The sequence below is a fragment of the Pelmatolapia mariae genome, linkage group LG10_11 (assembly GCF_036321145.2).
Source record: "Pelmatolapia mariae isolate MD_Pm_ZW linkage group LG10_11, Pm_UMD_F_2, whole genome shotgun sequence".
Classification (NCBI taxonomy): Eukaryota; Metazoa; Chordata; class Actinopteri; order Cichliformes; family Cichlidae; genus Pelmatolapia; species Pelmatolapia mariae.
This window is the reverse complement of record NC_086236.1, coordinates 72,587,211-72,612,300: the sequence shown is the minus strand read 5'-3', so window position 1 is coordinate 72,612,300 and position 25,090 is coordinate 72,587,211. Positions and strand designations below refer to the sequence as shown.

Sequence of the window (25,090 nt, the reverse complement as noted above, 5' to 3'; positions counted from 1 at the left end):
AACGTCACATCAGTCGACTTCACACAGTTCAGCTTTGATTCAGTGATGAAGACTGAAAATGATCTTCATCTTAAACAGAAATCATACACATGAAATTCAAGCTGCAGCTGTGTCATGTACACATGAGCTCTTATACATGATTGGTATAGAAATATTAAACCTTGTTTACATTTTAAAGGCAGATTAAATTCAAGTCTTTGTGTTTATCAGTAAAGATGTGAGCAGTTAAAGCTCCCCTCTGTTTGTAAAATCAGGAGACTCACTGCAGTTTTTGTAGCTCAGTCTTTGACAGAGTTACAGTCAGGCAGTAAAACAGAGTCACAAACCTGTTCATGAAAATTAAATCCTTCAAAAAGAGGAGAAAATGAGCCAAGAAATAAAAAACTAATCCAAGCAGGTACCCACCGAGCACCAGATGTTCATGGAGGTTATTTTCTGCTCTGAATCTGGTCAACCGATCATGACCTTAAAAAAGACGCAGCTTTATGTGTGAAGGTCAAAGGTCATCTTTTCAGGTTTTTACAAAGAATTGGATTCAACCATGAATTTATTTTTACTAAACTGAAAAAATTCTTTGTATTAAAAATCAAACAGATATTTGAATCGTGCATCGCTGTCATATGACCTCTGTTCTTATCAGGTAGAAACGATGGAGTCTCTTATTGAGCTGCTCTTGGAAAAATTGGCTGATCTGAGAGTTAGTGAGCTCAAGAACTTTGAGCAGGTCCTCGGGAGGAAATCTGACTTAATCCTCCTGCTTATGGAGACAGAGACAGACCTGCAGGACGTGGTGTTTTTGATGGTGAGGACTTTTGGCCAACAGTCAGTGAAGAAGATCGTGGAGGTTTTAAAGGAGATGAAGAGGACTGATCTGGCTCAGAGGCTGACAGACAGCAGCTCAGAAGCTCAAAGTAAGATAATAAAGACAAAACATGTTAAAATGATAAAAGTGGTTCTTAAAGTGTTTCTGCTTCAGTTCATATTAGAAACAGTCAGATTTACAGAGAAAAGAGAGCATTGTTGACGAGGGGCAAAAAATTATGATCAGCAGGTTTAAATGTAATTTGTTTGTTTTTTTCTTATAAAGCTTAATAATATGTTGCTAAACATTAATTTCTATTCATTTTATTTTTTTCAGCTAAAAATGAACATCTTTCTGCACTAATTTACAAAGTGAGTAATGTCTCATCAGTCTGACTCAGAGTTCAGCCTTTATTCAATAAAATTGTTTGATATATAAAATAATAAAATTGTTTGATATATATGTATATATATATATATATATATATATATAGATAGATAGATATACATATATATATATATATATATATATATATATATATATATAATTTCATCATTTAGATTTAATTTCTCACATAATGTATTTTAGATGTTGAATTAACCCTTTAAAACCGGCCGGAGCGGGCACGCTCCGTTTTGCGTAACTATTTTTAAATTCCAGTAGAACTGCAACCACGTAAGCTAGCGCAATAACTTTTTTTTGCATATGAAACCGGAGGAGTTGTACTTACATCTTATGCCATCAGCTTGTCCTAGGTCACGGTTTCCTTTCATGTATAGCTTTGCAAAAATTGCATAAAAACCCCTTGCAGCAACAAAAACATGATATTCCAGAAACACGCTTTGCTGATCTGATCAGCTGTTCGTAACACTTTCTACTTTGGAATAGACACCAGTGTAAACTATGGCATGTCCGCCATCACCTGCCCGAAACCGGAATTGACGTCATTTTCGTGGAAATGTAGTTTTTTTTTTACCTTCAGGGCCTTATAAGTATTTACTGGTATTTTTGAAACTTATGTTAGACCTATGACTCTCTGTATCATTTCTGGGATGCTTAGAACTCAAATTACACTGCTGGAAATAGTTTATTTTGATGCACATGCTGTTTTTTTTTTGTTGCAAATTTGCATTATAATATTTATTTTCGTTTTTCCTGCAGTATATAAAAATTGGTGTATTTCAAAAATAAAACTATGAAGACACTCAAATTAAATTTCCTGTGGTGGGAAACTATTTTGTGCAACTTTTTTGTATTTACAGTTTTGAGGGATAAACCTCTTAAATTTCTCTAACTAGAAATATATTTTAAAAAAACAAAAATGATTTTCTATTTTTTTGTAGTTTCTTGCACTTTTTTGCAATTTATATAATTACTATGCACTTAATGCATACATATTATTAAAATGTGGGCTATAATGGTTGTATTAATGTATAGCAACTTGAAATGCTCCCAAAAATGGCACTACAGCATGTAAAATTTAAAGGTAAGCTCTGGCGGACTTGGTTCTATGGTAGGTCTTAAAGGGTTAAACAACATTCGCAAAATGAAAAGTGTGTTCATATAAATATTTAATCTGTAAAATAAAGACTGACCAGATAATAAAATATAACAAAATGGCTCAGGGGGTTTTCAGAGATCTTCATTCAAAGTTTAAAAGAGCTACAAAATCATAAATCTTTAATTTTCTCACAGAGGAACCATTTTTTCTTTATGAATATTTGCTTTGAATTTTCCAGGTTGCAACAATGGCAGCTGTTAAAGATCTGCTTCTAGAAACACTGGAGGATTTGAGTGATCAGGATCTCAAGGAGTTCAAGTGGTTCCTGCAGTTCACTCGTTTTCAGAAGAGTCTTCCACAAATCAAACTGAGAGATGAAAGAAAAAAAATAGTGAATGTGATGGTTGACAAACTTGGTCATCAGTCTGTGGAGGTGATCAGGGAGGTTTTAACAGACATGAAGAGAACTGATCTGGTGCAGAGGCTGTCAGAGAGCAGCTCAGGACTCAAAGGTAAGAGAAAATAATCTGTCAGAGTGTCTGTAATAATGTCTATAAATATGGTGGGATTATTGTTGAATGTGTAGCGATATGTAAAACATCATAGCGCAGAGTTTTTTTTATTTAAAAAAAATAAATCAGTACCCCTCAGAGAAACACACAACAAGAACTACACAATATAAACTTCATTATCATCTTAAAATGAAAGAATTTTCTTTGAATTTTTTTTGGACAGATGTCAATAAATTAAGATATTTAGGTTGTACAAACCCAAGGAAAATTAGACAGATTTCTTTCTTTCATATTTCATTGTTTTAAAATATTTAGATTATTGAATCAGTAACTTTTCTGGAGGTGCAAAAAAGACTCATTGCCCCGAATTGCAGAACTGACCGCCACAGGAAATCCTTTGTACCGGTGGCAATAAGACTGTTTAACTCTTCCTCACTCTGTAGGTGATTCTCCCAAGACTATTACCTATGTTATTCTGTTCCCTCCAGACCGTGCAATATTACCCAAGAGTACTTATTGAATATTTGTTTTCATCCCCCCATCATACGCTGCTACTCCCTTCATTCTATTGCACAATACTTTGTCACTTTCTAGAACCGCCTGCACTGATAGTTTAGTTATTTATTCACCAGGATATAGTTATGTATATTACTTTGTTAGAGTTATCCGATTATTCGTCTTGCACTATCCTTCTGTATATTACTGTACACTAATCTTATTGTATATATTGTATATCTTATATATCTTATATATATTTCATCTGTTCCTCTGTCTCTCCTGCTGCTTTGAGCATGTACATGACAAAAGAATTTCCCTCGGGATAAATAAAGTTGTTCTTATCTTATCTTATCTTATCTTATCTTATCTTATCTTTTCTTTTAGTTGGTTTCACTGAATTTTTGCATTTTGAGCTCATTAACGTCGGTCTTGTACTGTCAATGGATCTTTATGTTAGCTTTGATTTGAGTTAAACTCCACTATGGATACTCATAGATATATATAACGTAAATGATTATTATGTTATTAAGTATTTCCATGCATCTGTTTTCTTCCGCTTATCCGGGGCCGGATCGCAGGGGCAGCAGCCCAAGCAGAGAAGCCCAGACCTCCCTCTCTCCAGCTTGTCCGGGGTAACACCAAGGCATTCCCAGGCCTACCGAGAGATATAATCTCTCCAGTGTGTCCTGGGTCTGCCCCGGGGCCTCCTCCCTGTGGGACATGCCTCGGACACCTCACCCAGTAGGCACCCAGGAGGCATCCTTGTCAGATGCCCGAACCACCAAGGCACCTGGCTCCTTTCAATATGAAGGAGAAGCATTTCTAAGCCCATCCCGAAGCCGAACTTCTCGACCTATCTCTAACGGAGAAGCCAGCCACCCTTCGGAGGAAGCCCATTTCTGCTGCTTGTATCCACGATCTCGTTCTTTCGGTCACTATCAACAGCTCGTGACTATAGGTGAAGGTAGGGAAGTAGAACGACCGGTAAATTGAGAACTTCGCTTTTACACTCAGCTCTCTCTTCACCACAACAGACTGGTACAACGTCCCCATCACTGCGGCCGCCACACCAATTCGTCTTTTGATCTCCCGCTCCCTTCTACTCTCACTTCTGAACAAGACCCCGAGATACTTAAACTCCTCCACTTGGGACAGGAACTCATCCCTGACCCAGAGTGGGCACTCCACCCTTTTCCAGCTGAGGACCATGGCCTCAGATTTGGAAGTGCTGATTCTCATTCCCACTGTTTCACACTCGGCTGCGAACCATTCCAAGGCGAGCTGGAGGCCATCACCCGATGAAGCCAACAGAACCACATCATCCACAAAAAGCAGAGATGAGATCCTGAGACCACCCACGTGAAAGCCTTCTGCCACCTGGCTACGCTTATAAATTCTGTCCATAAAAATTATGTACAAAATCGGTGACAAAGGGCAGCCCTACTGGAGCCCATGACCCACCGGGAACGAGTCCAACTTATTGCTGGCAATGTGGACCAAGTGCTTGCAATGGTTGTATAAGGACTGAATGGCCCGTAACAATGGGCCAGACACCCCCCGAGGGACACGGTCGAATGCCTTCTCCAAGTCCACAAAACACTGAATGTAGACTGGTTAGGCAAACTCAAGTATCCTTGAGAGGATGAAGAGCTGATCCAGTGTTCCACGACCAGGACGAAAACCGCATTGTATCCGAGGTTCAACTATGGACGGACTCTCTTCTCCAGCACCCTGGCATATACCGCCCCAGGAAGGCTGAGGAGTGTGATTCCCCTGTAGTTGGAAGACACCCTCTCGATCAATCAGTTCAATTCAATTTCATTTATATAGCGCCAAATCACAACAATACTCACCTCAAGGTGCTTTATATTGTAAGGTAGACCCTACAATAATACATACAAAGAAAAACCCAACAATCAAATGACCCCATATGAGCAAGCACTTTAGCGACAGTGGGAAGGAAAAACTCCCTTTTAACAGGAAGAAACCTCTGGCAAAACCAGGCTAAGAGAGGGGCGGGGCCATCTGCTGTGACCAATTGGTGTGACTGAAGGAAGACAGGATAAGACATGTTGTGGAAGAGAGACAGAGATTAATAACAAGTACGATTCAATGCAGAGAGGTCTATTAACACATACTGAGTGAAAAATTTGACTGAAAAGGAAAAACTCAATGCCACATGGGAGTCCCCCTGCAGCCTATGTTTATTGCAGCATAAATAAGGGGGGATTCAGGGTCCCCTCGTCCAGCCCTGACTATATGCTTTAGCAAAAAGGAATGTTTTAAACCTAATCTTAAAAGTAGAGATAGTGTCTGTCTCCCGAATCCAAACTGGAAGCTGGTTCTATAGAAGAGGGGCCTGAAAACTGAAGGCTCTCCCTCCCATTCTACTTTTAAATACTCTAGGAACAACAAGTAAGCCTGCAGAGCGAAGTGCTGTAATGGGGTGATATGATACTATAAGGTCATTAAGATAAGATGGGGCCTAATTATTTAAGACCTTGTATGTAAGGAGCAGGATTTTGAATTCAATTCTGGATTTAACAGGGAGCCAATGAAGGGAAGCCAATACAGGAGAAATCTGCTCTTTCTTTCTAGTCCCTGTCAGGACTCTTGCTGCAGCATTTTGGATTAATTGAAGGCTTTTCAGGGAGTTTTTAGAACTTCCTGATAATAATGAATTACAGTAGTCCAGCTTGGAAGTAATAAATGCATGAACTAGTTTTTCAGCGTCACTCTGAGACAGGATATTTTTTAATTTTAGAGATGTTGCGCAAATGGAAGAAAGCAGTCTTACATATTTGTTTAATATGTGCGTTGAAGGACATATTTTGGTCAAAAATCACTCCAAGCTTCCTCACAGTGTTACTGGAGGTCAAGGTAATGCCATCCAGATTAAGAATCTGGTTAGATACCATGTTTCTAAGATTTTCAGGGCCGACTATAATAACCTCAGTTTTATCTGAATTAATAAGCAGAAAGTTAGCGGCCATCCAGGTCTTTATGTCTTTAAGACAATCCTGCAGTTTAACTAATTGGTGTCTGTTATCTGGGTTCATGGATAGATAGAGCTGCGTGTCATCAGCATAGCAGTGAAAATGTATGCTATGACTTCTGATGATACTGCCTAAGGGAAGCATAATTGGCTATGTACCACAGGCCTTCAAGGTGGCTGTAGTTAAACCCTTACTTAAAAAGCAATCTCTATACCCAGCTGTCTTAGCTAATTATAGGCCAATCTCCAACCTTCCTTTCATATCAAAAATCCTTGAAAGAGTAGTTGTCAAACAGCTAACAGATCATCTGCAGAGGAATGGCTTATTTGAAGAGTTTCAGTCAGGTTTCAGAGCTCATCACAGCACAGAAACAGCTTTAGTGAAGGTTACAAATGATCTTCTTATGGCCTCTGACAGTGGACTCATCTCTGTGCTTGTCCTGCTAGACCTCAGTGCAGCGTTTGATACTGTCGACCATAATATCCTATTAGAGCGATTAGAACATGCTGTAGGTATTACAGGTACTGCACTGCAGTGGTTTGTATCATATCTATCTAATAGACTCCAATTTGTTCAAGTAAATGGAGAGTCTTCTTCACATGCTGAGGTTAATTATGGAGTTCCACAGGGTTCAGTGCTAGGACCAATTCTATTTACATTATACATGCTTCCCCTAGGTAGCATCATTAGAAGACATAGCATAAATTTTCACTGCTATGCAGATGATACGCAGCTCTATCTATCCATGAAGCCAGGTAACACACACCAATTAGTTAAACTGCAGGAATGTCTTAAAGACATAAAGACCTGGATGGCCGCTAACTTCCTGCTTCTTAATTCAGATAAAACTGAGGTTATTGTACTCGGCCCTGAAAATCTTAGAAATATGGTATCTAAGCAGATCCTTACTCTGGATGGCATTACCTTGGCCTCCAGTAATGCTGTGAGGAACCTTGGAGTCATTTTTGACCAGGACATGTCCTTCAAGGCACATATTAAACAAATATGTAAGACTGCTTTCTTCCATTTGCGCAACATCTCTAAAATTAGAAATATCCTGTCTCAGAGTGATGCTGAAAAACTAGTTCATGCCTTCATTACTTCCAGGCTGGACTACTGTAACTCATTATTATCAGGATGTCCTAAAAACTCCCTGAAAAGTCTTCAGTTAATCCAAAATGCTGCAGCAAGAGTACTGACAGGGACTAGAAAGAGAGAGCATATTTCTCCTGTTTTGGCTTCCCTTCATTGGCTTCCTGTTAAATCCAGAATTGAATTCAAAATCCTGCTCCTCACATACAAGGTCTTAAATAATCAGGCCCCATCTTATCTTAATGACCTTGTAGTACCATATCACCCTATTAGAGCACTTCGCTCTCGCTCTGCAGGCTTACTTGTTGTTCCTAGAGTATTTAAAAGTAGAATGGGAGGGAGAGCCTTCAGTTTTCAGGCCCCTCTTCTGTGGAACCAGCTTCCAGTTTGGATTCAGGAGACAGACACTATCTCTACTTTCAAGGTTAGGCTTAAAACTTTCCTTTTTGCTAAAGCATATAGTTAGGGCTGGACCAGGTGACCCTGAATCCTCCCTTAGTTATGCTGCAATAGACGTAGGCTGCCGGGGATTCCCATGATGCATTGAGTTTTTCCTTTCCAGTCACCTTCTCACTCACTATGTGTTAATAGACCTCTCTGCATCGAATCATATCTGTTATTAATCTCTGTCTCTCTTCCACAGCATGTCTTTCATCCTGTTTTCCTTCTTTCACCCCAACCGGTCGCAGCAGATGGCCGCCCCTCCCTGAGCCTGGTTCTGCCGGAGGTTTCTTCCTGTTAAAAGGGAGTTTTTCCTTCCCACTGTCGCCAAAGTGCTTGCTCATAGGGGGTCATATGATATGATTGTTGGGTTTTTCTCTGTATTTATTATTGTGCTATCTACTGTACAATATAAAGCGCCTTGAGGCGACTTTTGTTGTGATTTGGCGCTATATAAATAAAATTGAATTGAATTGAATTGAATTGAATGTATAATGTAAACAGAATTGGTCCTTGTACTGAACCCTGTGGAACTCCATTATTAACCTCAGTGTATGAATAAGACTGTCCATTTACATGAACAAATTGGAGTCTATTAGATAGGTATGATACAAACCACTGCAGCGCAGTACCTGTAAGTATCCAGGGGTACTGCCCCTGATCTCCACTCAACATTGTAGATACGTGTCAACCAGGACAGTCCTACAACATCCAGAGCCTTCAGGAATTCGGGGCGGACCTCATCTACCCCAAGGGCTCTGCCATCAAGGAGTTGTTTAATTGCCTCAGTTACTTTGCCCCTGAAGATTGGCAGGTCATCCCCTTCCTCCGCAGACTCTGCTTCCTCCACAGAAGACGTGCCAGTGGGATTAAGGAGGTCCTCGAAGTATTCCTTCCGCCGCCCGACAATTTTCTCAGTCGCAGTCAGCAGCTCTCCACTCGCACTACACAGTGCAGGGAGATTACCGCTTTCCCCTCCTGAGTCACCTGATGGTTTGCAAGAATCTCTTCAAGGCAGTCCGAAAGTCTTTTTCCATGGCCTCTCTGAACTCCTCGCATACTGAATTTTTGCTTCAGCCACCACCCGCGCCGGGTTCCGCTTGGCCTGTCGGTACCTATCAGCTGCCTCCGGAGTCCCACAGGCTAACCAAGCCCAATAGGACTCCTTCTTCAGCTTGGTGGCTCCCCTCACCTCTGGTGTCCCGCATTTAGTTCGGGGATTACCACCATGACGGGCACCAACTACCTTGCGGCCGCAGCTCAGTGCAGCGGCTTCAGCAATGGAGTTGCTGGAGATGGTCCTTTCGGACTCAATGTCTCCAGTCTCCCACAGGATGCTGTTGAAGCTCTGAGGCATAATTTGAAGATCTCGCAGACCGGGGCCTCTGCTAGGCAATCCCAGCACACCCTCACTGTACGTTTAGGCGCGCCAGGTCTGTCCAGCGTCCTCCCCCGCCACCTGATCCAACTCACCGCCATGGTGATCAGTTGACAGCTAAGCCCCTCTCTTTTCCCGAGTGTCCAAAACATATGGCCTTAGGTTTGGTGATACCATTACAAAATCAATCATCAACCTGTGGCCTAGAGTGTCCTGGTGCCACATGCACTTATGTACACTCTTATGCTCGAACATGGTGTTCGTTATGGCCAAACTGTGGTTTGCACAGAAGTCCAATAACAAAGCACCACTCGGGTTCAGATGAGGGAGGCCATTCCTCTCAGTGACGCCCTCCAGGTCTCGCTGTCATTGCCCACATGAGCATTGAAGTCTCCCAGTAGGACCGCAGACGGCGGTCAGGACCGATTCCCTGACCCAGAGGTGAAGGGAACAAATCCTTTCGTCCACTGGGAGAAACCCCAACATACCGGCAGCAAGCCGAGGGGATACCAAGATACCCAATCCAGCCCACCGCCTCTCACCAGGGGCAACTCTAGACTGAGACACATTCCGGCCCCTCTCCAGGAGGCTGGTTCCAGAGCCCAAGCCATGTGTTGAGGTGAGCTTGATTAAATCTAGCCGGTATCTCTCAACCTCACACACTAGCTCAGGCTCCTTCCCCACCAGAGAGGTGACATTCCATGTCCCAGTTGCCAGTCTTGGTAGCCCGGGATCAGTCCACCAGGACCTCCGCTCCTGGCCACCTTCCCGGCTCATAATGCACCTGATCCCTACGGTGCCTCCTGTGGGTCGTGGGCCTGCAGGAAGAGGGGGCCCATGTCCCTTTTTCAGGCTGTGCCCGGCCACCAGACGCTCGCCCTCAGTTACTCTCCCCGGGCCTGGCTTCAGGACAGGGCCCCGGTAACCCTATGTCAGGCAGGGTGAACTGTTCCCTCCATGGTCTTCTCATAAGGCTTGTCCCTCACCCAGGACCATTTTACCATGGGAGACCCAACCAGGGGGCAAATGCTGCCAGAAAACACAGCCCCTGGGATCCCTGGGACACATAAACCCCTCCACCACGATAAGGTGGCGATTAGCGGAGGGGTATTAAGTATTTCCATTGATTTTTTTTAGATGGAAGGGAACTGAATAATTTCTTCAGAGTTATATAATTTAATAAGTGTAATCTTATTATTAATTCTTCTTACGAAGATAATCAGAATAAAAAAAATAAAGTATCAGTTATTTCAAAGTGTCTGATTATTAACACTGATGTTAAATCAGTCATGAATGAACCTTTTAATATTTCTTTTCTGTCAGAGAAACACTCTGAGGATGAACGTTGGCCTGCACTGATCCACAAAGTGAGTCATGTCACATCTGTCTGACTTCAGATCATCCAATTTTCATTTAATAAATACAGGGTAGAAATCTTCAATAGAAAAAAATTAAAATGATTTGATTTTCACTGGAAAACTGGAAGTTTGATGAGTTCAGCGTGTGCAGTGAGGTAGGTCTGCAGCAGGTCAGAAAAGTCCTGAACTTGTTAACAGAAGCAGAATAATTGTTAGTCAGCTGTTTGTGATCATTGTGACAAATATGACCAATGACATCATCACCTTATGTGATGGATGATGTCATCTAAACACATCTACATTTCTAAAGTGTTGATGAGAAAACAAACAAACCTAAAACTGAGAAATGTCACATTTATCTCATGAACATTTTCTTTGAATTTTCTAGGTACAAACGATGGAGTCTGTTATTGAGCTGCTGCTGGAAACTCTGGCTGCTCTCAATGATCATGAGATCAGCAGGTTCATCTGGACTCTGCGACAAAGTGATCAGAAACTTTTCTCAGACTTCTCATTGATGATGTCAGACCTGCAGGACACAGTGTTTCTGATGGTGCAGACTTACAGCCAACAGTCAGTGGAGAAGACCATGAAGGTCTTAAAGGAGATGAAGAGGACTGATCTGGCTCAGAGGCTGTCAGTCTGCAGCTCACTGCCTAGAAGTAAGACAACAAAATCAAAACTCATTAAAGTCATAAAACAGATTTTTATGTCTCATAAACTTCTAAGTAAAGTCTTGTTTTATTTTATTTATAATATTATTTGTAATAAAGAAAAAAGAAAGCACATACTCACCTTTTCATGACTGTTCTGGAACAAAATACATGAAAACTTAAATATGAGACCATATAAAAAAATACTTTGTGAGGAGAAGTAAAAATGACTCCTTCATACTGTTTATTATTGCTGAGGAGGTTTCAGTGTAATTCTGCATTTGTCCATTTTTCCAAAGTCATATTTCCTGAATAATTGTCAGTTAGTTGTTAAATGTGTTTGTCATGAGTGACTTTGAGCACTTTTCTCCTCAGAGAAACACTCTGTGGATGAACGACGCTCTGCACTGATCCACAAAGTGAGTCATGTCACATCTCTCTGATTCAGTACAAGACAGCAGGCTGAAAGTCAGAGTACTAAAGTATCATCAGTTCTCATGTTGAGTCATTTTTCTCATGATTTCTGCTGGATGTTTGTGACAAACTGAAGCTTCATTCAGTTTGACTTCTTCAGCAGTAATTTTCTCCAACACTAATGTCAGGATGTCTTTACCACTGAGGATGAGCTGAGGAAATGTCAGCATGTACATTTGTCCTGACTCTTCAACGGGACAGAGAAATCTGAAAACATCAAACACTTTAAAGATGAAACTTTATTCTACTTACAAATATTAATAAAGAATTAAAGATAATCTGAAATCATGGAAATATTATCGATAGATATAGTTCTGTTCCACAGTATGTAAGAACTGCAGCCTGTAAATAATAATAGAAAAAGTTAAGTAAAATGATAAGTGGATCACCGTTTAATAGTCTTCACAATTTCTGCTAAACATACCGCAATCAGTATAATAGTTCTTGTTTGCGTAAATCGATGAATAAACTGATGTCACATGAGTGTGTTGACTGTTCCAGGTGGCAAAAATTGCAGCTGTTAAACATCTGCTTCTAGAAAATTTAAATGATTTGAACAATAAGGAGCTCAAAAAATTTAAGAGTTTCCTGCAGTTGATTACTCCTTGGAAGAATCTGGCGCATTCCTCATGGAAGTTGAATCCATCATCAAACAGAGCAGATGTAGTGAATCTGATGGTGGATGAATTTGGTCAGCAGTCTGTGGAGGTGACCAGAGAAGTTTTCATGTACATGAACAGAATTGATCTGGTGCAGAAGTTATCAGAGAGCAGCTCAGCATCCAGAGGTAAGACCAACATGCATGAGTGTAAACTCTGTGTCATCAACAGGTTTTTGTGTTGGTGGTGTCATGGTGGTGCAGTGGTTAGCACTGTCTCCTCACAGCATGAAGGTTGTGTGTTTGAGCCTCCTGGTTGGCTGGAACCTTTCTGTGTGGAGTTTGCATGTTCTCCCTGTGCCTGCATGCTTTTCCTCAGAGTGCTCTGGTTTCCAGTCCAAACACATGCTTGTTGGCTTTATTGCTGGTTCTAAATTAAATGTGGGTGTGAAAGGTTGTCTGTCTTTTTAAATCCTGAGGTGGATAGGTGTACCCTCTCTCTCATTATCATAGCTGGGAACCCCCAGTTACTTTGGTTGGACAGGATGGAGGGTTTCTTTTTGGTGTCTTGTGTCATTTTATTTTATTTGATATGAGTTTCTCTTTTAAATCATCTGTATCTTCTGAAGGCTGATTCTACTTGGATGTGATGATGTTTGAATCCTCAGAGTTGATTGTAAATGTCTTTCCTCCTCAGAGAAACACTCTGTGGATGAACATGGAGCTGCACTGTTGAAGAGAGTGAGTGTGACTTTAACTCAGATTTCATTCAGTAGATTCAGGCTGTAAATCATCCTCATCTTGAACATTATACATGATGAAACAGACAAAGCATCTTTGAAACTGGATGCTTCTCACAGTGTTAATGTGGAGCTCTGCAGCAATAATGTTTCCAATGGTTGAAAGTGAAGGATCTACTTAGCGTTGCACAACTGATAGCTTCTGATAATTAAATAAACACAATTGAGTGATAGTCAACAGTAAATCAGAGCAGAGCTATTGTTCTTCTACTAAGTGCAAAGTCAATCAATACTTCCTAAATCACTGCTCAACAATGTGCCAATTACAGCTGTTCGCTACACTATGCAGCGTGAAGTTTCCTGAATTAGCCTGGACGAGTTACACTGCTTTAAAAGACTGATAGACAACAGAATTAAAATTTCTGGCACAGCAGAATCTCGAGAGCTTCTCCCCCAACGTGAATCACCATCCACTGTTTGGAAATACTGAACTGAAATTAATGGAAGTTGATGTTTAACAAAAATAAATCATATGAAATAATCCTGAGTGTCTGCACCACAAAGCAACACAACTAACTTTCCAGCTGCAAACACACCACAAACTGCAGTATAATGAATGTATGAAGTGAAGAAAAGCACAGCAATGATTGCTAACATGAATCGTTCAACATCAGCTCAGACGCCTTTAAAAGTGAGCCTGCACGGCTCATCAGCGGTAGCATATCCATCCACCTCAAAAAGATGCTTTGAGATCACCATCCAATCATATTCCATTTGGGCACATGTAACTGTCCAATAAGCAGAGTGAGAAACAAGGGCTTCACGAAAAAGGTAAATGTATATGTAACCCAACCAGTGCAGGGGCCTCCCTACACCCCGGACTCTGCGTTGTGTAATTTTGTGTTGGATTGGGGTGCACAGTAGAGAGACCAGTCGGACACAGGCGTTCAATTTGTGGCTCGGACCGCGCCGTTTATTCAGATGCTGGGGCAAACACCACTCCAACTCTGCTGCTGGCCCTTTGCAAATCACAGTAAACACTTTGCAAATCACAGCAAACACTGAACGTGATTATCAACACATAGTGAAAGCCAACAATAAATATGTAAAATAAAACACATTAAACAAAAATAATCATGTCTTTACAAAATTCCTCGGTCTCAGGAATGAGTATGACACAAAACTAACATAGCAGGATTACCAGCAAACTGTAGCTGAAAAGCTAATGCTTCATCTTGCATTACTTTGCCCGAATGAGTGCTCTGCTAGCTAGCGGGAATGTAACCCGAAATCGCGGCAGATATTACAGAATGAAACATGCACACAAACTCCTCGTACTCTCATCAGACAGTACATGAACATCTCAATAAACACAATATATACTTAGCAAATCGCCATTTGACACAGTGGAACACTTATTTTTAAACAAAACCATTGCAGTACACCACGGACAGTGCTTACCTTTGCAAATCACAGTAAACACTGAACCAAGATGGCGCCCGTGCGAACAAGAAATCTGAACTACGGTGTCCTGCAGAGGACAAATGGTCAAAATTGCTAAAATCTACAATGTATATGCAGCTCAACAGTGACACCTTGTGACTTATTCCAGTCACTGCCTTACATATAGAAGAGAAGAAATTCTGTTCATCTATGCAATTATTTTTATGCGTTCTATGCAGAAATATTGCTGGGGATATGTGGAGGGATCTCACAGCTGTTGAGTACTTTTCTAAAAGTTTTATTCACATCCATCTGGTAGGTGTGTGAATGAGAGACTTGAAAGTATTTGTCTGCAGGTTATAAAGATCAATTAACAGGAATGCAGCACAACGGGATGGTGAAAAATGTGCTGATGGTTTAATTCTGTGTCAGGTTTGGAAACTATTCATTTTTTAAATATATTTTATTCTAGAGATGCACTGAATTTAGTTGAGTGAAGAGGAACAATTTTATGTTGATGCAAACATTTGTATAGCTGTGAAGATGTGAAAGTGTTCTGTTTACATGACAGTGGAAGAAGAACATTTGTGTCATTAAAATCAACTGATAATCATAAAAAATAAATAAAATAATAAAAAGTTTAAATAATATTTTTATTTGGTTATTATTACATATAATATAATAATTACCATCATCATTTCAACCATAATCGACCCCCGATAACTGTTAAGGATTTTATTTTTCAATTTGCTGACCTGCTAGGGAGCCTGTTTTTACGCTACGACCGTGTTTTAATCGTTGGTGATTTTAATATACATGTCTGTTGTGAGGCAAGCACACTAACAAAGGATTTGAACCAAAACCATTTAAAAGGTTATTCGCTTAATCTAGTTTTGTCTTGTGGTCTGGATATTCGTATAATGGATATCAAGGACTCTGGAATTTCTGATCATTCTGCGGTTATGTTTAATGTTACGCTACGACATATGGAGCTTAACGGCGAGGGTCCCTTGCGCCAGATGCGCTCAATTAATTCTGAAACCATTGCTAATTTACCTACTCTTTTTACCAACTCTGCCCTCTCTGACTCCATCTGTCTTGTGGATTTATCGGTTGATGAGCTTACGAACCTTTTTAATTCCACATGCTCCTCTTTTCTGGACACTGTGGCTCCTCCAAAGACTAAGCGTACTAAGTCTTTACACCAACTGTGGCTGAATGAAACCACCCTAACCCCTAACCCGTTTCAGTTTTTTAAGGTATTTTATTGAAAAAAATCACTACTTTAAGGGCCCCGTTTTTATCGGTAGTCTCACATCGAGTTCCAGTTTCTAAATGCTCTACTGTCTTTCAGCAGTTTGAGCCTGTGTCTCTTTTGGATGTAAAGGAAATAATTGATCACTTGACAATCTCCAACTCCTCGCATGATATTTTTCTGGCCCGTATTTTTAAGGAAGCGCTGAATACTATTGGGCCTTGTATTTTATTTATATTGAATGCATCACTGTCCTCAGGCTGTGTACCGTCTGCCTTCAAGCATTCTGTTGTTCAACACGTTATTAAGAAGACTAATCTTGACTCCAGTGTTCTTTCAAATTACAGGCCGATTTCTAAACTTCCCTTTTTGTCAAAGATCCTGGAAAAAGTGGTCTGTAAACAACTTCAGACCTTCTTAGATACCAATAGTATTACTGAAAAGTTCCAGTCTGGCTTCAAGCCTCGACACAGTACCGAGTCAGCTTGGTTAAGAGTTTTTAATGATCTCCTTTTAACCACTGATTCAGGTTGCCCTGTGGTTTTAGTCTTACTGGATCTGACTTCTGCGTTTGACACAGTAGATCATAACATTCTATTATCAAGGTTAGATCAAGTAGTTGGTCTTAAGGGCACAGCCTTATCTTGGTTTAAATCTTATCTTCAGAGAGGTCATTCTCTGTCACTATGGGGCAATACTCCTCCTCTGCTCCCTTTCTCTGTGGTGTGCCCCAGGGGTCTGTTTTGGGCCCTATGTTATTCTCTGTACATGTTGCCCTTGGGATCTATTTTCCAAAAATATAATATTTCTTTCCATTGCTATGCCGATGACATTCAGATTTATTTTCCTTTGAGTTTAAATGTCGCAGATCCATTGCATACATTGTTTAACTGTCTTCATGATGTTAGAACCTGGCTATCTCAAAACTCTCTTACTTTGAATGATAGTAAAACTGAAGTTATTGTCTTTGACAGCCATATCCCTCTGAACCAACTAACCGACACCCTTGGCCCCCTTGCTAGCTACCTCTCCCACATTGGAAGAGACCTTGGGGTCTTGGATAGCTCCTTCAAATTAGAGAAACAAGTATCTACTGTGGTTAAATCCAGCTTCTATTGGCTACGTCAGATTTCTAAAGCGAACCCTTTTCTTTCCCCCAAGGACCTTGAAAAGCTTATTCATGCATTCATTACCTCTAGGTACAAAAAAAAATATCCATAACACTGAATCATAACACTGGACTATTGAAACTCCCTTTATTTAGGCCTCCCTCACTCCTCTCTCTACCGTTTGCAATTCGTACAGAACACTGCTGCACACCTTTTATCAGGTGCCAGAATGCATGATCATATTACTCTGGTTTTAGCTAACTTACACTGGCTTCCTGTGAAATTTCGCATTGATTTTAAAATTCTTTTGCTCACTTATAAAATCTTAAACAATATCGCGCCTAGCTACTAAACAGAACTTCTTCATTTGTATAATCCTAAAAAAGCACTAAGATCTTCAAACCAGATGCTCTTAATGCAACCTAGGTCTAGGCTGAAAACCAGAGGTGATCGTGCCTTTGCTATTGCAGCACCTAGACTGTGGAACAATCTCCCTATTGCCATTCGCTCTTCTGAGTCTATTCAGTCTTTTAAATCTCGCTTAAAGACTCATCTTTTTACTCTGGCTCTGACTTAAGTTAGTTTGACTATCATTTGGTTGGCTAAGTTTGTCTTGTCTTGTGTTGCTGTTAGTAAATTTGTCTTATTTTATTTATTTCCTAATTTGTGAAGCACTTTGATCGACACTGTTGTTTTTAAATGTGCTATATAAATAAATTTTGATTTGATTTGATTTGATAATCATACAGCCCTAATATTCTGTATGTATACTATAGAGACTTTCAGGAAATTCAAACAAAGAAACCTTCTAAATCTCCCTACAGAAAAATTAAGTTACTTAATGAATCTTTTGTATTTTTCAGGAAGAAGCACTGACAGTTGTTAAAAACATTCTTGTAAAAATACTGAGACATTTGGATCAAAAGGATCGCGAGAAATTTGAGCTGTTGCTGCAGTTCACGTGCTTCAAGACAGGCCTGCCACAAATAAAGACATATACAAACATGAGAGATGAACTAGTGCATCAGATGGTGGAGGAACTTGGTCATCAGTCTGTGGAGGTGACCAGGGAGGTTTTAACAGACATGAAGAGAACTGATCTGGTGCAGAGGCTGTCAGAGAGCAGCTCAGGACTCGGAGGTAAGAGAAAATATTTTGTCAGAGTGTCTGTAATAATGTAAATTAATATGGTGCATTTTTTTAATTGTGTGTAGTTTAAAACATAATACAGTGAAAAATAAATCCAAAGAATTAAATCAATACCTGTCAGGGAAGCTCACAAGAACTGCGTAATATAAAATGTATAATACATTTTAAATGAAGGAATGTGTTTTTTCTGAATGTTTTTTCATAAAAGTTGATACATTATGTCACCGTTGTGTGCCAAGGTGAGGAGCCAAGCACAGGGAAACATGCACTTGATAATGAAAAGCAAGCCGTTTATTGAATACATGGGTGCAAAAATAAGAAAAACCAAAAAGCAACAACTCTACTAAACTGGGAAAATATCCAAATAACCCTAGCACACAAAGGTTAGTAAACAGAGACAAGGGACACAGAGGGCAAGGGAGCGAGGCTTAAACATGGATGACATGACAGACTCTTACAAGCAAGGCAGGGACGAAACAAAAGGAAATAGAAGAAGACAAGTGGAAACTAATAGACAAGAAACCATAGAGTGGGAATACAAGAAAATTTAGAAACACAGAAAGAATAAACTCAAGACTAAACTTGTAAAACTTAAATCATCATTATAATACACAAAATAATCACACAAAAAAACAATAAACTTAAAATGCTGGGTCAAAGACCAGAACCATGATACATTAACACATTCAGGTTGTACAAACAATTAAATTAGGGAGATTTTTATTTTTTTTAGATTGTAGTGTTTTAATGAAAATATACTCAGGTTATTGATTCAATGACATTCCTTTTTTAAATATTGTGTTCTGAAGGTCTTTGAACTTTTTTCCTTTGAAACATTTTTCTTTTTAGTTCTTAGCTCATTAATATCAGTCTTGTATTGTAAATCGATCTTTATGTTAGCTTTGATTTAAACTCCACTATGGAGACAGTATGAGGTAAATGATTCAAAGTCTTTTCATTGATTTCTCTGTGATTGTGTAACTATGGCCTCCTCCTGCCTTCAGTCAGCACAGCTGAAAGTGAAATATTAAAGCTTTTTATTGTCAGGACTCAGTGTTATACTCAGGATGAGCACACATAAAGGACACACACAGTGTCTGTATTATGTAGTTACAGTTTGTATTCAATGTGTTGCAGCTGCAGGATCATCAGCTGAAGGATTTGATGTGGAGGAAACAGAGAAAGGTCAGTGTCCAGAAAACAATTGGAGATTATGTATCGGAATTTCAGGAGCAGGACCACACCTCCAAACACGCTCCTTGTGGCTGTCATCTATATAGGTTCCCCCAGTTCTGCAAGCTGATCATTCTCGTTTACGTGCCTCACCCTCCCTCCCTCCTTGTTCTCCATTCTTCAGCTTCTTCACTTCTATTTAGTACATGGGGATCTGCCAGGCCCGGGAGCCATCGCCAGTCCCCTTCGAGGCCTTCCCCAAACCGCAGCTCAATTCATGTCAAAGCATTCACCTTTACCTACTAAAACGCTGACAAACCTAAAATCAGGATGTGGCCCCAGCTAGTGAAATTAATAAATAAATACACTCATTGATATGAAGATGAAAAAGATGAAGAAGAATTACTGAATCAAACAGAATTGGATCATTTCCTCACAGTTTGATAGTTTTCCATATAGGGGTGGGTTTTGATAATCGATTTATCGATTAAAATCGATTCTGGCTTGAACAACGTGATATCGATTCATTAAAATCCTGAACCGATTTTTTTAACATAAATTTATTTTGTCCGAAATGCCAGAATCTCAGGTGAAACCTCACAAAATTTCAACAACCACCAAACAGCTAAAACAGTAAATGAAAGCAGGAACACGGATTCTGCACAAAGACGTAAACACAAAGCGCGGACCCGCCGACGGATCAGAAACAGTGAGATGTCGTCTTTCTCACCCGACGGCACGGACACGGTCGGGGCTGAAAGCCAACAGCTCGCTGATTCTGATGTTTCGGCAGGTCCGTGCTTTGTGTTTAGCGCAAAAAAAGATCCAAACTACCCTTCACATAAACATCGTCATGAATTACCTCTTACTTTTGCTGTTTTGCTTCCACCACGATAAAATCACACTTCATGCACAGCTCTCTCTCTCTCTCTCTGTACTTCAAGAACAGTTTCCCATCTAAAAATCTTCAATTCAATCTAATTGAATCAAATCGTGGATCGAATCGATTCGGGACCTTGTGAATCGGAATCGAATCAATTCTAGAAATCAGTGACGATACCCAGCCCTATTTCCATCAAATATGACTTCATGTTAACACGTTTAATGTTGTTATTAATCCAACTTACAAGGATCATCAGAATGAAATCAAAGTATCAGTTATTTCAAAGTGTCTGATTATTAACACTGATGTTAAATCAGTCATGAATGAACCTTTTAATATTTCTTTTCTGTCAGAGAAACACTCTGAGGATGAACGTTGGCCTGCACTGATCCACAAAGTGAGTCATGTCACATCTGTCTGACTTCAGATCATCCAGCTTTCATTCAACAAATGCACCTTATCAATCTTTGAACTACAAAATTTTAAATGATTTATTTTCATTGAAAAAAAATCAGCCTGTGCAGTGAGGTAGGTTATCAGCAGATCAAAACATCTCATGAACTTTTTAACAAAACCAGAATAACTGTGTGATCATTGTGAAAAATATTACTATTTACATCATCATGGTGTTATTGCAGAAAAAACAAGCTGGTAGTCAGTCTATGAACGTGTCCAACAACTTAGTACAATAATCAATGTTAAGAGCTTAAGTATTCAGTCGATAGAACACGGTTTCTTCTTTCTTCTGATGTCAGAGGTCACCAGTACATGAAATACCCTGGGAGTAAAGTCTCTACTGACTCATACTGCTGACTTATACTGCTTCTAGAAGCAGACAGACCTTAGTGATTAGTCTATCCACCCTAATGGTCTTGGTCTTCAAGTGAACCATGCGAACAAGTCCATGTTCTTATCGCATGACTTTTGTTACCCTACAAACGAGCCTAGAGTTCACGATGCCGTTGGATTCACAAGCAAAACAATGTCTCCAGACAAAGTTTGTTGACACATGTAACCACTTCTGCCATGTCTGGAGCTGAGGCAAATATTCTCTCACCAAACGTTTCCAGAAAAGATCTGCCATACTTGCCTCCATCTTCGGCGTGCATAGATGTTCTCTTTCTGGAAAAGTACTGGGGACAGAAATCGCCTTGGAGCAGGAGATGATTAGAGTGCCTCCAATTCATTAGGGTTGTTGGAAAGTGTAATAATGGGCCAAATTTGAAGACCACTTCAGCTTCACAAAGAAATGTCTAAAGGCTTTCCTCATGCAGAATCTGAGCTTTAAGAGTGGCACTGGGGATTTTTCTGATGGATCTAATCAATCATTCCAATAGTACTCAATGATGGAAAGGAGCTGGAATGTTAAAGACACACCTAATGCCCTTCTGAGTCAAAGCCTTCCTAAGTTCTTGCTCTGCACCAACAAAATCGGCCCCATTATCTGAGAGCAGCTCTAAAACTTGCAAAGAGCGTTGATGGAGGAGTCGGTATCCAAAGATGCTGCTACCTCTAAGTGTACAGCTCAACTAGCCAAACAGATGAAGATTACACCATGTCTTCATAGTGCTTCTTCCATGCTTGACCTCAAAGGGCCCAAAATAGTCTAGTCCTGTCCTTGTGAATGACGGCTTGTCAGGTGTGACTGTTCTGTGACAGGCTGACCATCCCTTGTTGATCAATGACGCCATGTAATTGTCGACACAGTGCATTTGGATAGAACTTTCCTGATAGTGCCGCTAGCTCCATGAATCCAGAATTTTTGATGTAGCTTCGACTGAACATGGTGACATCTGCCATGACCTATTTCCTTGTGTATTTCTTTTAGAATGAGCTCAGATACCCTAAAGCTCTTGTCCAAAATGATAGGGTGTTTGAACTCTACTGGCAAAGCTGTGCAACCGAGCTTTCTTCCAACTCTAAATCTGAGCGAAATGGATTGAGCTTATATATGTGGCTACTCCTTTTAACAGGCTCACCCTTCTGCAATGCACTGATTTATTCTTAAAGTATTTGCCTATAAAGTTCAGCTACTTTTAGGGATCCACCTTGGGGGTTTCTTTATGGTGGCTTGACCTATTGTTTGCCAGGATTCAACTTTGATGTCTCTATGCCTTGCTGAAGCCATGTGGCACACTGTCATTACTCTGTCCTTGTCATCTTTTGGTTCAGACCGGTAAGGTGTGAGTTTTCTTAAGGTGTATGCGTGTGGAGTAGTGCTTAATCAGTTGCTGCATTACATCCATCTTTTCATCTAATGCAAAGGCGCTGATTGATGGATTTATTTATTTATTTATTTTTTTGTCTGTCCCATTTGGTTCTTTAGCCATCAGAATTGTTGTCTGAAGGCCAACAAGAATACCCAGTGGATTTACTTTACCAAATGGATCATCACGGCCTTGCCGTGTTGATCCATTTGATCGACCTTTGTTGTTATTATTTATTTTATTTTATTTTATTTTCAGTTGTTACAGACGGGACAGACATGACTGAGGGATAGGAAAGGGAGAAAGAAAGATGAAGGAAAAGAAAAACAGAGGGGAAGTGGGACAGTGAGAAAGGGCACTTAAAAAGAGAAAGAAGAGAGAAAAAAGAAAAAAAAACTCCTGGATCACCTGTTGAGAGAAAAAGAAGAGAAAACAAGCAAATAAAGAGAGCAACATAATAAACACAACACCATCGCATTAATCTAGCTAAGTGTAAACAGCAGTAAATACTAAATATTGAATGTTGTGGTGCAGCACGCAGGACCGACAGCGCACAATGTGCTTTGAAGTAGCAGCCAAGAAAGGTGTAGTTTATGTCTACGAACAGTGAACACCCGTGTGCACACCTGTGTGAATCAGCGCGCTTGTATTCAAAAGGTTTCCCCATGTAACGGTCTGCTAGAGGGTGTAGGGAGCCATAGCCCCGTCCCCCAGGGCATGAAGCAGGCATGGAGGAGATCCAGGCGATGGATTTTTTTTTTTAAATCTCTGGATCTAATGTGCTGAGGCTGTGCGGGTTCTAGACAGGCATATATGAGGGGGTTGACAGAAGTGTCAAGGTGGCACATGGTGGCAATGGAGGCAGGAATGGGTGCTCTGGATAACTATTTTTGTTATGTAATTAGATTCCACTTTGTCAGGCATCTACCCTAAGACCTGTCCAACTTGGATAGTCCACCTGAAAGCTAAGCTTCTGCTGGTCTAGTTAGAGTCACTGAGGAGCACAAACCCCCTGACCACGTTAAGGTGGCAATCCCTCAGGGGGAAAAACTGAAAAATAAGCCAACAAAATATAAAACAAAATATTCCTTATCAGATTATCACAGCTAAAAACATGACATTTACCTTAACTGAATGGCTTATATCAAATATATTCGAACCCAACAATAACAAGTCTCACTATTACCAATATTAACAAAACTAAAAAGGATAGGCCAAGTTATTAAAAAAAGTAAATTCACCAAGTCTTGAAAAATAAAACAGAAAAATAGAATAAAAAAATAAAATAAAATTAAGAATAAAATAAAATATCCCATATGTGTCCCAAATTTAAATATGATGATTTAAATCAGATCTCTAATCCCTAAACCTAACCAAGAAAGGAAAAAAAATGGCAGATTAGCTTGGATAAAAGACCGAAACACCCTGTGAAGTTTAGGCACACAACGATGAGTCCCGCTGGTAAAGTTTATGGGCTGCCTGTCCTCATAACAGCCATCAAAATTTTTCTCAATTTAAAGCAATGTATTACCAGGGATAGTAACATCTAGTCCTTTTACTGAATCCATTGGGTTAGGGGTTAGGGTTTTATGTCCCTCCAGCAACATAAAATTTATCTTAATTGGATTGCCTAATTCTCAAAAAAAATTTGCAAAATAAAGAGAGAATAAAATAAAAATAATAAAAATAATATTTTTGTCTGCTTATTTTGTTGGTTTTTGTTTTTTGCCCTTTATCCCCATCCCTCTTCCCCGCTGTTTTTCTTTCCCTCTTTCTTTCTCCCCTTTCTTTTCCCCAGTCAAGTCTGTCCCATATTTAACAAGTGAAAATAAAATAAAATAAACAATAAAACGTGAATCAAATCGACCATTACGGCAAGGCTGGGATGGTCCATTTGGTAAAGTAAATCCGTTGGGCATCTTTCTTCGCCTTTAGACAATAATTCTGATGGCAAAAGAGCCAAATGGGACAGGCAAAAAAAAAAAAAAGAGAATAAAATAAGACCAAATACTCATACTGATTTACAAAACTAAAAAGGGTTGGCACAGTAATTAAAAAAACAATTCACCATGTCTTTTCCTACAATTCTTAAACTAATTTGTACAACACATTTAGAACAGAACATTTAAACTTTTTTTTGTCTCGTTTTAAGCTTGTTTGTTTTGCAAGGAACTGAACTCTCTATTTGCAAATGAACAGCTCCACTCTTTCTCCTCAATCCACTCTACAACAACAGTCTCCTGTTTCCCTTTCAACAAACTTTTACAAATTAATCTATATCCAAGTTATTAGTTATGGACTTCTCATGGGCTAAGATCACCAAATTCCTCTTTCTTTTATGTAACATGGTGTGACGATACGGGGTTAGGACCCATGACAAAGTGGAGAAGGAACTCTCACATGAATGCTGAAGACACAACATTTACCAGGACTGTTACATACAATTTATGCAACTGAGGAAAGGCTTCCTTTACACACTTTACTCTCATCAGGTCAGTATTCTTGTGTGACAATCTAGTTTCCATTTCTGAAATAACACTGTCAAGGATGTTGAGCAGGGATCTTTTCAGAGACTAATGGGAGGAAATGGTAGGGTCAACAGCGTCTGTATGGCCCAAACCTGAGAGCACAACACTTTGACCCAGGTGTTTGCTCATTGTTCTCCTTCTCTTTGTTGGATGTAACTTATCCTCAGCAGGAGTTGACACTCAGCAGTCATCCTCACGGATGTCTTTTAAGGAGTCAAGTTCTGCACTAACAACCCCAGAAGCACTGCACAGATCAACTGACTGAGACTGCAGAATAGCATTTGCTGGTTTCAAGACACC

General features: G+C 39.9%; 1 protein-coding gene across 1 annotated transcript in view; it reads left to right on the top strand.

Annotated features, from left to right (window-relative positions):
• LOC134635566 (uncharacterized) overlaps positions 1-25,090 on the top strand; it is a 61,719-nt gene that overhangs the window by 3,257 nt on the left and 33,372 nt on the right. Inside the window, exons 4-14 of the mRNA XM_063484940.1 lie at positions 641-911; positions 1,139-1,173; positions 2,542-2,815; positions 10,544-10,587; positions 10,967-11,240; positions 11,607-11,650; positions 12,207-12,492; positions 13,001-13,044; positions 17,714-17,990; positions 19,137-19,184; positions 20,409-20,452. Coding sequence (XP_063341010.1) covers positions 641-911; positions 1,139-1,173; positions 2,542-2,815; positions 10,544-10,587; positions 10,967-11,240; positions 11,607-11,650; positions 12,207-12,492; positions 13,001-13,044; positions 17,714-17,990; positions 19,137-19,184; positions 20,409-20,452 — 1,641 coding nt within the window. The remainder of the gene's footprint in view (positions 1-640; positions 912-1,138; positions 1,174-2,541; positions 2,816-10,543; positions 10,588-10,966; positions 11,241-11,606; positions 11,651-12,206; positions 12,493-13,000; positions 13,045-17,713; positions 17,991-19,136; positions 19,185-20,408; positions 20,453-25,090) is intronic.